Source organism: Chrysoperla carnea, chromosome 3 (assembly GCF_905475395.1).
Source record: "Chrysoperla carnea chromosome 3, inChrCarn1.1, whole genome shotgun sequence".
NCBI lineage: Eukaryota > Metazoa > Arthropoda > Insecta > Neuroptera > Chrysopidae > Chrysoperla > Chrysoperla carnea.
The window spans coordinates 8,938,732-8,951,819 of NC_058339.1; the positions used below are offsets into that span (position 1 = coordinate 8,938,732).

Here is a 13,088-nt window from a genome sequence, read left to right on the forward strand (position 1 = left end):
ATTTCGATTTTTGCCCCAATTTCCTTTACCATTTGGAGCTGTTTAAGAACAGCAGGAGGGCTTTGACGTCGACTGACTTTAGATCGGAGAAAATTCATATAGAAATGAAATAATAATTAATCTAAAATATATTTTAGTAAATATTTTTAAAAATTAATCATTCCATTTTATTATTAATTATTTATAATAAATGGTAATATTTTTGAATAAAAGAGGACTTGTTATTGGTAGTGACACCCGTTGAAGCTATGAGTTTTTACAATTCGTCTTACTCGAAACGGAAATTGAACGTTGATCGAAAAGGAAATAGAAATAATATAAACATGAAAAATTGATGACTTTGACATTGAATTGGAAATATCGTACAAGACATTTTTGTTTATGTATTTTTATTTTTGGGTTTTTGAGTCATTTGGCACAAATTTGAGTCTAAAAAATTATACTGCCAATAAATTTCCCTTTGGAAAACGTTAAAAACTACGGTACTATCAAAACAAATCAAAAATTCATAAACTCATACCGCCACTATATCCCGTCAGCACTCCCAACAGCCGTTCGGTAATCTTTAGTCTCGTGTTGAGAGATTTTCTCAGGCGTTCTACACATACGTCAAATATTTCGCGTGAATAACTTTAGAACAAAATTCAAAATAATCATATTCATTAATTATACTGTAAATTGTTAAGAACGCTTTCAATGAAAATTATAATACAAATAAATCATAAAAAAATTACTTACAACATATGATTAGCGGAAGTGCTGACGGGATATAGAAGTAATAACAGTTATTGAGCTTGACCATTAATTTTTAGTATACTTCTTCGGTTTACCCTGTTGAATAATTAACTTATTCTTTTGTCTAGTGACTTTTGTTGGCGGTTGAACACTAGAAGGTTGTAATTGTTTTAAATTTTGTGATGGTATTGTTGATTCCGGTTGAATACGTCGTTTCTCTGTATGATATCTTGTAAGCTCTTGGAAGCGTGCTATAAAACGATTTTTCTCTCGTCCCTCCTCACGATATTTAGCAATAACACGTTCTTCACGATTATTGTGCTTGTATCGTGTCAACGTTTGATCGATATTTTTATTACTCGAATTTGGAATGTTACATGTGTTTGTAATTTCACGATCATTTTCTAAATACGGTTTATTACGTTCTATGGCTCTTGCTAACATTTTATCACCTTTACGCTCTGTACTAGAACTTGTACTAGTTTCTTCAGCAAAATGACGTAACATTAAATTGAGTTTATCTTCGTGCTGCCGTTGTAAAAGTACAATGCGTCGTTCACCTTCCAAACGTACTTGTTGTAATGCATGACTTAATGCTTGTACACGCCAGGTACTTGTTTCACATTCACGTTCTAATTGTATCACTTGCATTTCTAATTTCTTGCTGCTATCACGTAAATCGATGACTTTTTGAAAATATTTATATAATAATGTACGCATTTCATTTTCAGATAATTTCATCAGTCTTTGCATTAACATTTCCTCACCTGTAATCAAGTACGAATTTATTTATTTAACGAATATTTTACAATTATTTGTCATAGTCTTGGGAATCAGGTTACTCTAGCGTTAAATGAAATGAAGCAGCGGATTCTTTGGCACGAGAGGCCTTTTTCACCTGAGCCTGTCATTCCCATAGCAAGATGCTCCGTAATTTACCGAATCAAGGAATGGCTACGACAAGCGCATCTTGATTATTAGGCATGCGAAAGGCCAAACTGTGTATAACCCGGTATTCGACTAAACTCACCTGAAACTCACTAGAGCACAGTTGAGAAGGGTGGTGACACTCTTGAAAGGACACTGTCGATTGAACTACTACCTTCATAACATGAGAATCTCCTATCCCACTTGCAGGGCCTGTATGGACGATGAAACCTCCATACAGGTTTCTTGATCCTGTAGATACCAACAGGGTGCCAAGTTTAGAACGTTTAGGTCCGAAATCTTGGATGTATCAATCCTGGAAGTAATCCCGGCGGCGAAAACATGGGCGTTCTGATTAGCGTCTGGCTTTGACAGAATACTATACCTTCATCTGCTTAAAATAGCATCTCTTACCCGGGGACGTCTCGCCTTCGGATAACAGGTTGTTCTCGAGGAGGGCACAGAGAACCCTTTGAAGATAGAGATCTATTTGTGATACCCCTCTTATATATATTATAGTCTTAGGGAATTAGCAAATTAACTTGATGCTTAACACTAAGCATTTTGGTCTACCCGAAGCACTAGAGTACTAAATTGTATTCGTACTCACCTTTTTCACGTTCAACGCGTTCAACATCCATCTCTTTTCTTCCACAAATCAATTCATTCTTATATTCAATAGCTGCATCGATGGCTTCAATCGCTTCTTCACATTCTAATAATTTACGTTCTTCAACATCGGTTAACATTTTCTCTTTTTGTAATTTTCTATCTAAATGACAACGTTGCTCAACTAAACAATCACGTGTTCGACGTAAATTTCTAATTTCATGTCGTAATGATTCTTTTTCATCAACATCCGCAGCTCGTTCTAAATCATTTGATTTTTCTTTTAATACTTGATCTAAATGTGATATACGAGCACTAACTTCACGAAGACTACGATGTTCTTCATCTTGTACCTTGTTAGTATTAGTTTGTTGCTCTAATTCAGCGATTTTCTCTTTATCCGATATTAATTCTAATTCTAAACATGCTTTTCTCTTTTCCTCTTTACGTAATTGTTTTTGTAAGCGTTCCATTTGTTTTTTTGATGTGTGTAAACTATTTTCTAATTCTAATACTTTTCGTGCACTTTCTTCTGGTATCTGTTTAACACTCTCGATATCTTTTAATCGTTTCTCATAAAACATCGCTAAATTTCGATACTTTTCAATTTTGTTACGTATCTCACTTTTTTCATTTGAGTTTTGACAATGTAATAGTTGACTTTCAGCTTGTGCTAGTTCGGTTCGTGCTTTATAATATTCTTCTTCTAATTTCGAACGTTTCTTTTGAAATTTTTGCTTAGCACACATCCGTGTCTCACTATTTTTTATCATATCTTGTATTAATTGTTCTTTGATTTGTATTGTATACTCTAATTCCTCGATTTGTTTTTGTACACCTGTAACAGATTCATACATTCATTCATAGGTTAGGTTAGGTAGGAGTGGATGTCTTGGGGTGAGACATACTTAGACCAAAGGGTCGCAGTCATATACAATTAAAAATACAATTCAATCTCTTCAGCATTTCAAAAAGTGCATGTTTTCAAAACTGTGAGCGAAATCTGCATCGCATACGACATGGAATTGAAGAAGGCTCACGCCAAAACAGACTTCAGCGCTCGAATGTACAGACTGATTTTGTTTCTGACACAATTGTGATTTATTATTGAGTAGGAGATCGCCAAGTTTTAAAGGAGATTTCAATGCGAAAAATTTCCGTACCTTCTAAATCAGCCAATACTTGTCGAATACGATTTTGTTTTGTTTCAGTATTTAACGATAATGCTTTCATTTTTTGTACAGGATCACCACCACATGTTTTTAATATTTCATTTTCAATTTGTTTTTCTTCTACTTCAGGGCTACTTCGTATTTCGGCAAACTCTTTCGTTTCAATACTAAATTGACCAATATTATTTTCTGGTATTAATTCATGACCAGGATGTATACTTTTACGCCGACCTGAAACCAAAATTTATTAATTTAGAATTAAAGCAAATTTGTATAAACTTATAAGTCCATAATCTACAGGGTGGATCATTTTAATCTATCAGTTGTAGAGTTTGATGGTAAATAATAAAAGACCTCAAACAGAAACTTAGCTTCAATATCATCCGCTTCAACCAATACTAACCTCGAGCTCCTTGTAAATGAAAACTTGGACTACATGATTGTGATTGATTTCCATTATCATTTCCATGATTTTCATCTGTTTTTTTATTAATTTCAATATTTGTATATTTAAAATGTTCATCAAATTTAAAATAATTATCATAATTATCATGAATTAATTGATCAGTTTGTATTTTAAATTTTTCAATGAAATCATCAACTTTTTCAATAAAATCAGCTTTTTCAATAAAATCAATATCAGTTTCAGTTTCTTCATCTGTGTCAATATTTGTTGGTGTTGACATTTCATGATCCGTTTCAGTTTCCTCTTCAATACGACCTAACGATCGTCTAGGTTCTGTAACACCAATACTAATTGTTTCCTCGCTACTTAAACATTCTTCGCATTCTTGTTTTAAAAATAACCATTCTGAGATTTGATCTTTTTCTTGATCGGATAAAACATTATTCGATACAAGTTTATTAAATAAATCTTCGGCATTTGATACTAATTTTAACCTGAAAAAATTTATTAAAAGGTTTGTGATTTCAGTTTTGTATTTTAATATTTACTACATCACAAACAATCACACTGTGCCCAAAAAAAAAAAAAACGTTATTTGAAATAAAATAGAAAAATTGATTATTATTTTTTATTCAACAACCCAAATGGTTTTTAAAAAATTTCCAACAAAATTGGACGATTTTAAGCATAAATTTTAATATTCCTATTGTGAAGTCTCCCACCCTTTTTGATTAAAATCGGTTGGCATTAGATTCTTTCGATATTACATACCATTGTGATGCAGCAAATTGCAATCCAAACATATCAGCATTTGTACTCCGTTCCACGCTGTCTTGTTCATTTGTATAATTTTCATTATAATCGTCTGTGGTCACATTTGAAAAAGAATTGGTTGTGACAAAATTTCGAATATTTTGTACGCGTGATATAAATTGTAGCGTGTACAAAGTTTCCTGATAATCTTGTAATAATGATGAAACGCATGCAATCACTAAAGTTTTGGCACGACCACCAAATGAATCTTTTAGTAATGTAGTTAAAGTTGATTGATTATACGGAATAAAGGTTTGATAGCCATTACATGCTTCCACCAGTGAAGTCACGATACGATCTAAAGCTAATAAACCACTGTCTGTGGGTATAGCTTGAGGTTCACCTAATCTACCTGTAATAAAATTTTTAAAATATGATTAGACCAACCATAAGAGTTATCGACGACAAACTAAACATTCGTTTCAGTGTTTTTTATTTAGTAATTTCTATTCCTGAAGATTATATCGTGTTAAAATAGTCCCATATTTTTTGCGATAATCTTTACTATCCTCTTTTTTGGTAATTTTCGAATATCAAACATTTCAGACAATTATTATACCATGCATATATGTAATATGCAAGAAGGTATACTAAGTTTAGTCCCAAGTTTGTAACGCTTAAGAATATTAATGCTATGAACAAAATTTTGGTATATGTGTTCATAAAATCACCTAATTAGTTCAATTTCGGTTGTCTGTCCGTCTGTAACTCAAAAACGAAAAAAGATAACAAGCTGAAATTTTTACAGCGTAGTCAGGACGTAAAACGTGAGGTCAAGTTCGTCTGTCTGTCGTCTGCCATCACGATTACTCAAAAACGAAAAGAGATATCAAGCTGAAATTTTTATAGTGTGCTTAAGACGTAAAAAGTGAGGTCGAGTTCGTAAATGAGCAACATAGGTCAATTGGGTCTTGGATCTTGTAAACCGTTAGAGATAGAACAAAAGTTTAAATGTAAAAAATGTTCCTTATCAAAAATAAACAACTTTTGTTTGAAACATTTGTTCGTAAACATCACTGGTTACCTGTGAGGCCGCAAATTAGGCGTAAATTGTATAGCATGTATTATATAGGGATATCAGTTACGTATTTGTGCCATGTATGTATGTGTAATGTGAGAGTAATCAACACTGTCTATGCATGGTATTTTAACAATTTACTCAGTCAATTGTTTGTTTTCACTTGTTAAGAATTAATTTTCGTTACATACCTACAATATATACTTTTTCTGAACTTGTTAGATCAGCAAAACTTGCTGTGGATATTCGATGTTGAAGTAATCCATCAGTACCAATCCATTGTTGTTCCAAAGTAATTGTGAATAATGTGTGCGCATGATGTGGTGCTCGATTACTCATTCCCAATTGTAACCATTGGAATGCATCGGTTACAGAACAACATTGAACGTTGCCAGCTCCAAGTAAATCTTGAATATTTTCACCACATATTTGAGTCCATGCAATAGTTATGTTAAAATTTCGATCTGAATGTAACGCTAAACGACTAAATATTTCACGTACAGATCTCGGTACAACACCATATTCACTTTCACTTAACGCACAATGTAATCCAGGTCCAAATAATGTGTATGTTTTGCCAGTACCAGCTTGGCCAAGTGAAACCACAGACACATCACATCCTTCCAATAATGAATGTAGCAAAGGGAATATGGTAGTATCGAATACTTGATTTTGTGTACAATCATTTGGTAATGCATAAGTGACGGGAAATGTTTGTTGATTGCCAAAATTAATTTGGTTTACATACGGATTCGATTGTAAACATACTATATCTCTTGCATTATATTCTGGACGAATTCGTACCGCTATTTGAATTGGTACTTCCATTGAAGTTCAATTTAAATTCAATCCAATTTCATATTGGTATTAATCTTTTTTAAAAAAATCTATTCAGATTCAGAAAGTTCAGAAATGTCAATATTTTGAATTCGTGATTTATTTCGAACAATAGTGAAAGAATTACATCTAGAGAATAACTTCTAACTTGACCATTAGATGCATTCCATAGAGATAATACAGATAGAGAACGCTAAGTGTCTATTAGCGTGTAATTGGATACTCCTTGTGTCCTCTGTGTTCTTGTAATAATTATATGTACATATATACTTATTATACACGAAAATCAGGTAGTTTAGGTCACTGGTAATTTCACTGGCAGTCTTCTCTCCCGCTACGCATATCGCAAGTTTTGACCCTTGGCTTGCTCTACTCTATTCATAGCACAGTCATATACAGTTGGGCAGCCATCTCGTTAGCCATTTAAAATATATGAAGTAAGAAGAGTTTTTATGGACTTTCTTATGCATAAAACAAAGATAACAACACAGTAGTGTTGTATATCATATAGTCAGGCAGGTTTGGTGTGTCTATACTGTCTATGGGGCTTTTCATTTTAAAATCACGACTCACATTTGTTTCGTACTAAATGATTTATAACCAATGGGATAAAATGCATAACAAATATCTTCTATCTTAGTCCTACTTATTGCTGTCAGTACGAAAAAATAAATTTTGCACTTGCGCATATGACATGATGAAAAGGTCTGAGAGTGATTAATGATCTTACTTTAGAAGAAATTTTTCTGCCAACACTGATCCAAACAGATATTTTTTGGTCGAACAAAGAATAACTAGTTCAGAAGTATTGAAAAAAAAGTTCGAAAAATACATAGTTGGGACTCGCTCACGCTAACTTATAGCACCCCCTTTAATCGAGAATATTTTGTCTGATTATTTGACAATATCTAAAAATGGCGAACGATCATACTCACATATAAAGAGCTCTAAGATATATGAGAATGAGATGAGCCATACAACATCGTAGTTGACAAAAGTCGTCCATCCATACGACTTTGTTAACATTTAGATTACTTATATTACAATTACTTCTTATGATTAAATCTTATAGAATTTCTAGAACGTTCTAGTAAATTACTGAAATTTGACATTCACATATCGAAGTTCATGAATTATCTATATGACAGAAACGAATTATGCCAATATAACCCTTAATATATTATTTTTATTAGGTACCGAATGGGGTATTCAATGAAGTAAATACACAAAAGAAAATAAACTGAATTAACCAAGGTAATTTGTAAACATGAATTTTTGATCAAATAATTAAAGGAAATATCCAATTACCGTATAATTACCTACCCATTTTATATTGTTGAATTTAAATCAGAATAACAAAATTAATCTTTAATAACCTATTTGCTTGGTTTAAATTTTAAATGTATAACAAAGCTAATATCAGATACCGTATTGTTATCTGTTTTAGTATATTTATCTTCAAAACGATGGCTTGGAGATCTCATGGTCGAAATCAAGCAGAATTAGTGCAAAAACTGCGAGGTAAATATAGTTCATTAGATGTTTCATTTTAATGTCTCGATGTTTACAAGAAAATGTGTCAAACAAAAGTTGTTTATTTTTTTATAAGGAACATTTTTTACATTTAAACATTTGTTCTATCTCTAACGGTTTACAAGATGGGTCCTACGGACCCAAGACCCAATTGACCTATGTTGCTCATTTACGAACTCGACCTCACATTTTACGTCTTAAGCACACTAAATTTCAGCTTGATATCTCTTTTCGTTCTTGAGTAATCGTGATGGCAGACGGACAGACAAGACAGACAGACATACGAAAATGGACTAATTAGGTGATTCTATGAACACCTAAACCAAAATTTTTTTCGTAGCATCAATATTTTTAAGCGTTACAAACTTGGGACTAAACTTAATATACTATGTATATTTCATATACATGGTATAAAAATGATCTAGGAATTTGTAGGCTAATCTCGGAGAGGGTTTTTCTAGATAAGAAAAATTCAACAGGCTAATAACTTAGTAATTTTGAATCATCTCAATCAATCTGATATCTTCTAGCCAAATCCATGGCATAGGGTTCATAGACTGTTCAAACCGCACTTTTGGATTAAATATCACAGCTTTAGATTTATGAGACTTAGTATCCACAATGTCACATCTTCTGGGTGATGAATTCTCCGATATGCAAGTGTACTATATTGTACAAAGAAAAGATACTATTATTTTACTAATTCTAGCATTTAACGATAATCGATTTTTAAATTTATAGCAAATGGAATAATAAAAAATCGTTCAGTTGAAGAAGCAATGCTTGAAACGGATCGAAAATATTATACTCCAATCAATCCATATATGGATTCTCCACAAGGGATTGGATTTGGTGTAACAATTAGTGCCCCACATATGCACGCACATGCACTAGAATTATTATCTAATCAATTGACTGAAGGCGCAACAGCTTTGGATGTAGGTTCTGGTAGTGGTTATTTAACAATGTGTATGGCTTTAATGGTAGGTGAAACTGGTCGAGTTGTTGGTATTGATCATATCCCGGAGTTAGTTAATTTTGCAAAATCGAATATTGAAAAACATAAACCGGGATTTTTAAAAGATAATCGAATCGAATTTGTTGGTAAGTAAACTGATTTTATTTTTGGAAATTTTCAAAGTATATCCTTTTTTTTTAACTTCTTTTAAAATGTCATATATATTTTTGTAGTTGGCGATGGTCGAGAAGGGTATCCACAAGGAGGTCCATATGATGCAATCCATGTTGGAGCCGCTGCGCCTACTTTACCCCAAGCGGTATGTATAAATTAAGTTTTTACTTGAATATAGCAGTGTGAAATGTTTGTATGTTCTGTATACACAAAAATACAAATAGAATAAAGACAATGGAAGCGTTCGAGTACCGGCTTCTGTTTATATTTTTCATTTCTTTCTATAATGTACTGAGATAGAAAAAGCTATTAAAATTTCAAATAAATGTAAAAATTTGGTTTCATAATAAAAATATGAAGCTTGTATAATGTTTAAATTTTGATAATGATTTTCAGCTAGTAGATCAATTAAAACCAGGAGGTCGTTTAATAATTCCTGTGGGACCTAGCGGTGGAGATCAACAGTTGGAACAAATTGATAAACTTGAAGATGGTAAAACAGTTCGAAAATCTTTAATGGGTGTAATGTTTGTGCCTCTAACAAATAAAACAGATCAAATAGGCAAGTGACGGTTTAAATATTTTATTTATTTAGTTGGTGGAATTTTAATTGTATGTGTTATTTTTCTTCATTTGAAACAAAGATTTCATATTGAGTTTTAATTTATTTTATTTGTGATGTGTTGTTAGAACTCGTTATATTATTTATTAGTGTATTTATTAGTTGCTTGTTGAATTTGAAATATTTCAATTGGGTATACGCATAATAGGGTATTTTACTCTATATGAGAACAAAAATCTAAAAATACATTATTTTTGAGTTAATTTAAGCAAAAAAAAATTCTCAAAATATTAGTTTTAGTTCATAAAATTTCAAGTTTTGTATTTTTTAAATTTGTTTTTCAACTCCATAAAATAGTAGCTGCCATGTTATTACGTCATATGGCTGTGTAAACTTAAAAGTTTAAATTATAAAAAATTATCATACAAGATTTCAACACATTTGTTTACATAGCCAACTGACGTCATTACCACATAGCAATTAATTATCATTATTCGAGCGTATTAATATTTCTTTAATTACTTTAATCATATCTAGGCTAGGCAAAACAAAATAAATTTTGATTTTTTGAATCAATTTTAAAAAAATAGTAGTTAACAATGACTCTCGATACTGCCATACTGCCAACTAATGCGTATTCCCAATAACTGTACACAGTAAACAACTTTGCTTGTTATATTATTTGTATGAATAGTTCATTTTTTAAGTATATGAAGCAATTTTGTTAATACCATAGAGCTGTATAGGAAACGCAATAAGTAAATTCTTGACCGTAGTGAGAAAAGTAGAAAGAGACAATAATTGTGGCGTATAAAAGAGGCGAAGATAGGCTATACTTTATCTGTCTCTCTTTACTGCGATCAACCGTTTGGGCAGCGACTTGGCAGCTCTATGGTATTATCTCTATAATTAATATCCAAGAAATCTCAGTACATCCAAAAATTACTGAATAAATGGGATGTATGCACGCAATCGATTGATTGATTATTTTTTTCTGTAATTTATAATTTATTGAATTATATTTATAAACTCTTTTCAATAAATCTATAAAATTAGAAAGATGGAAGCAATACTAGAGTGTACAATAATGGTGACAATTTTGAATTTTTATCAAAATTTTAATGTTGGTTTAGAAATTTATTAATAATCAGATGGAATCTATATATTTAGGATTCCTTTTTTAGACTACTCAGCTTGTTTCTGGATGAAACTAATAATCAATTTATATTTAATATTTCCTTCAACCAGGGGCGCACCTAAAGTTGATTCACTTCATCTTTTTAAAATATTTTTATAAATTATAGTTCATGTGTTATTCTGATGTATGAGCTATAATATTGTAAAGTTTCATTAAAATCCATTGAATAGTTTTTGCGTGAATGTGTAACCAATATATAGGGATAGTCATATGATGACATATTTTAAAAAAATTTCGAATCTGCATATTTTGAACAATGATAAATTCGATCATATCAAGATAATTGCTTTTTTCGATACCGTATTATTATTTTCTACACTATATAATACGTTTAAAATTTGTCTTTTGTTTGGAAACGTTCTTTAGATTGTAATAATTTCAAAGAAGTTTTGTTTATTTGATAAATGATTGTTATCTAATAGGTACTTTTGGTTCTCCTTATTTGTAGATAAAATAAATTATTACAAATTTTCACCAACGTAAGTATTTTTCACAATTAAACCCTAAAATAAATTGGTACAAGAGCTAGTTATAGAATATATGCGCAAGGTGTCGCAACCGCAAAGCATGTTTGTGGCTGTATTCGTTTTTGGAACTTATACGCTTTTAAGGCAAACAAATGATGCTTTTTATTTATTAATTTTAAAGAAATAAGGTACACAAAATCGATTATATTAACGGATTTTTTTAGGATAAAAATACTAACTCAATACTAATGACGATCGTATACATAATGTACACTATGGAAGCTGTTCTGTCATTGGCTCTTGTATTAAATACATAATATCCGTCAGTATACATGTTGTCGTTGATAAATTAATTCTTTTTCAAGACGCACGGAAAGTTTTCGAAAGCAGATTTAAAATTATTGAATATCGATTTGATATTCTAAGAGGATAATTGAATAACAAATTCAATAATAATTTGGTTAAGCGCGGATCGGAGTCACACACGAAGGGCTCCGTACCATTGAACAAGATATAACATTATGTACTGTTTATTAACGGTACTTCTTCGGGTACAGAATCCTAAATACTATTATTAAATACGGTATATTTCCGCTTGTCTGTATGTCTGCCCATCTGCATCACAATAACTCAAAAACGAAGAGATATCATAAGCGTGCTTAGGCCTGTCATTAAATTGAACATTTTCCAAGTTACTTAAAAGAGAACGACCCAATCAATGACAACATGCACCGACAGACTTATAATAACTTGATTTAGACCAGCTAATAAAATATTTTAATTCGAAAATAAGTCTCAAAATTCTAGAAGAATTTCGATTGAAGTGACAACCGACCTAATAATATGCATGTTGTGATTTAATTCTTCCAAATTAAAAGTTTGATTTTTAATCTTAATTTACTAAAAGACAGTGTTGTATTTTAGAGTTATGAAGGGTATCAGAAATTGGCTTAAGAAACTGAATAAATAAGATAAAAAATAATACAAATTTGTGATTAAAAAATAAATTGTAAAGTTATACAAACAATTTTAATAAAATTAAATGTAAAAATAATCTTATTTTATAATTTAATTTTAAGTATATTTATCAATCGAAATGTATTAATTATGAAAATAAAATTATATACGCATATTTCTAATATTCATTATTTTTATTGGTTCTGAAAGTCATTAGCAATTTTTCCGCATATTTTTTAACTCTTTATGCTTTAAATATTTATCCGCTATTAATATAACCCAGCAGATTGTTATTAAAAGAATATCACTATAAAGGATGTTAAAAAAAATATGTATTCAAGTCCCTTTAGCACAAAAAAATTAAATAAAATATCATGGAAATAAACGAATCCCAATGAAAATAAAAACAATTTCAATTAAACACTTTTTTTTTACTTCGAAACTTGATTACACAAGAAACTTTGAAGATGATAAGTAATAATACAATTTATAAAAATTAATCAATACTTAATCAACGTTAACTAGATAGGTATGCAATTTACCAATAAATAACATTTACATAAATTATTTGAAATGGAGCAATTTTTAAATATTGCCGCCATATTACCAGTCAATGGCATTAGTTATCATAGTTATCATACTCTCTAACCTCCATGGGTTATATTATTCTATGACTATGTCTGTGTCTGGGTCTATATTGCTGTACAATTGATTCAAAAATA

General features: G+C 30.9%; 2 protein-coding genes across 2 annotated transcripts; one reads left to right on the top strand and one right to left on the bottom strand.

Moving 5' to 3' along the window:
- Positions 1-226: 226 nt before the first annotated feature.
- LOC123296876 (kinesin-like protein costa) lies at positions 227-6,562 on the bottom strand. The gene is made up of 6 exons (XM_044878563.1): positions 5,872-6,562; positions 4,621-5,014; positions 3,847-4,343; positions 3,435-3,674; positions 2,273-3,109; positions 227-1,502 (listed from the first exon to the last, which is right to left on the bottom strand). Exons 1-6 carry the CDS (start codon positions 6,506-6,508, stop codon positions 802-804), a joined length of 3,306 nt encoding a protein of 1,101 aa, XP_044734498.1. The 5' UTR covers positions 6,509-6,562; the 3' UTR covers positions 227-801.
- A 992-nt stretch (positions 6,563-7,554) lies between these two features.
- On the top strand, positions 7,555-12,418 carry LOC123296877 (protein-L-isoaspartate(D-aspartate) O-methyltransferase). Its single transcript, XM_044878565.1, has 6 exons — positions 7,555-7,771; positions 7,965-8,038; positions 8,792-9,154; positions 9,242-9,327; positions 9,579-9,744; positions 12,334-12,418. The coding sequence occupies exons 2-6, from the start codon at positions 7,984-7,986 to the stop codon at positions 12,339-12,341; spliced, it is 678 nt and encodes a 225-aa protein (XP_044734500.1). The 5' UTR covers positions 7,555-7,771; positions 7,965-7,983; the 3' UTR covers positions 12,342-12,418.
- The last annotated feature ends 670 nt before the right edge of the window (positions 12,419-13,088 follow it).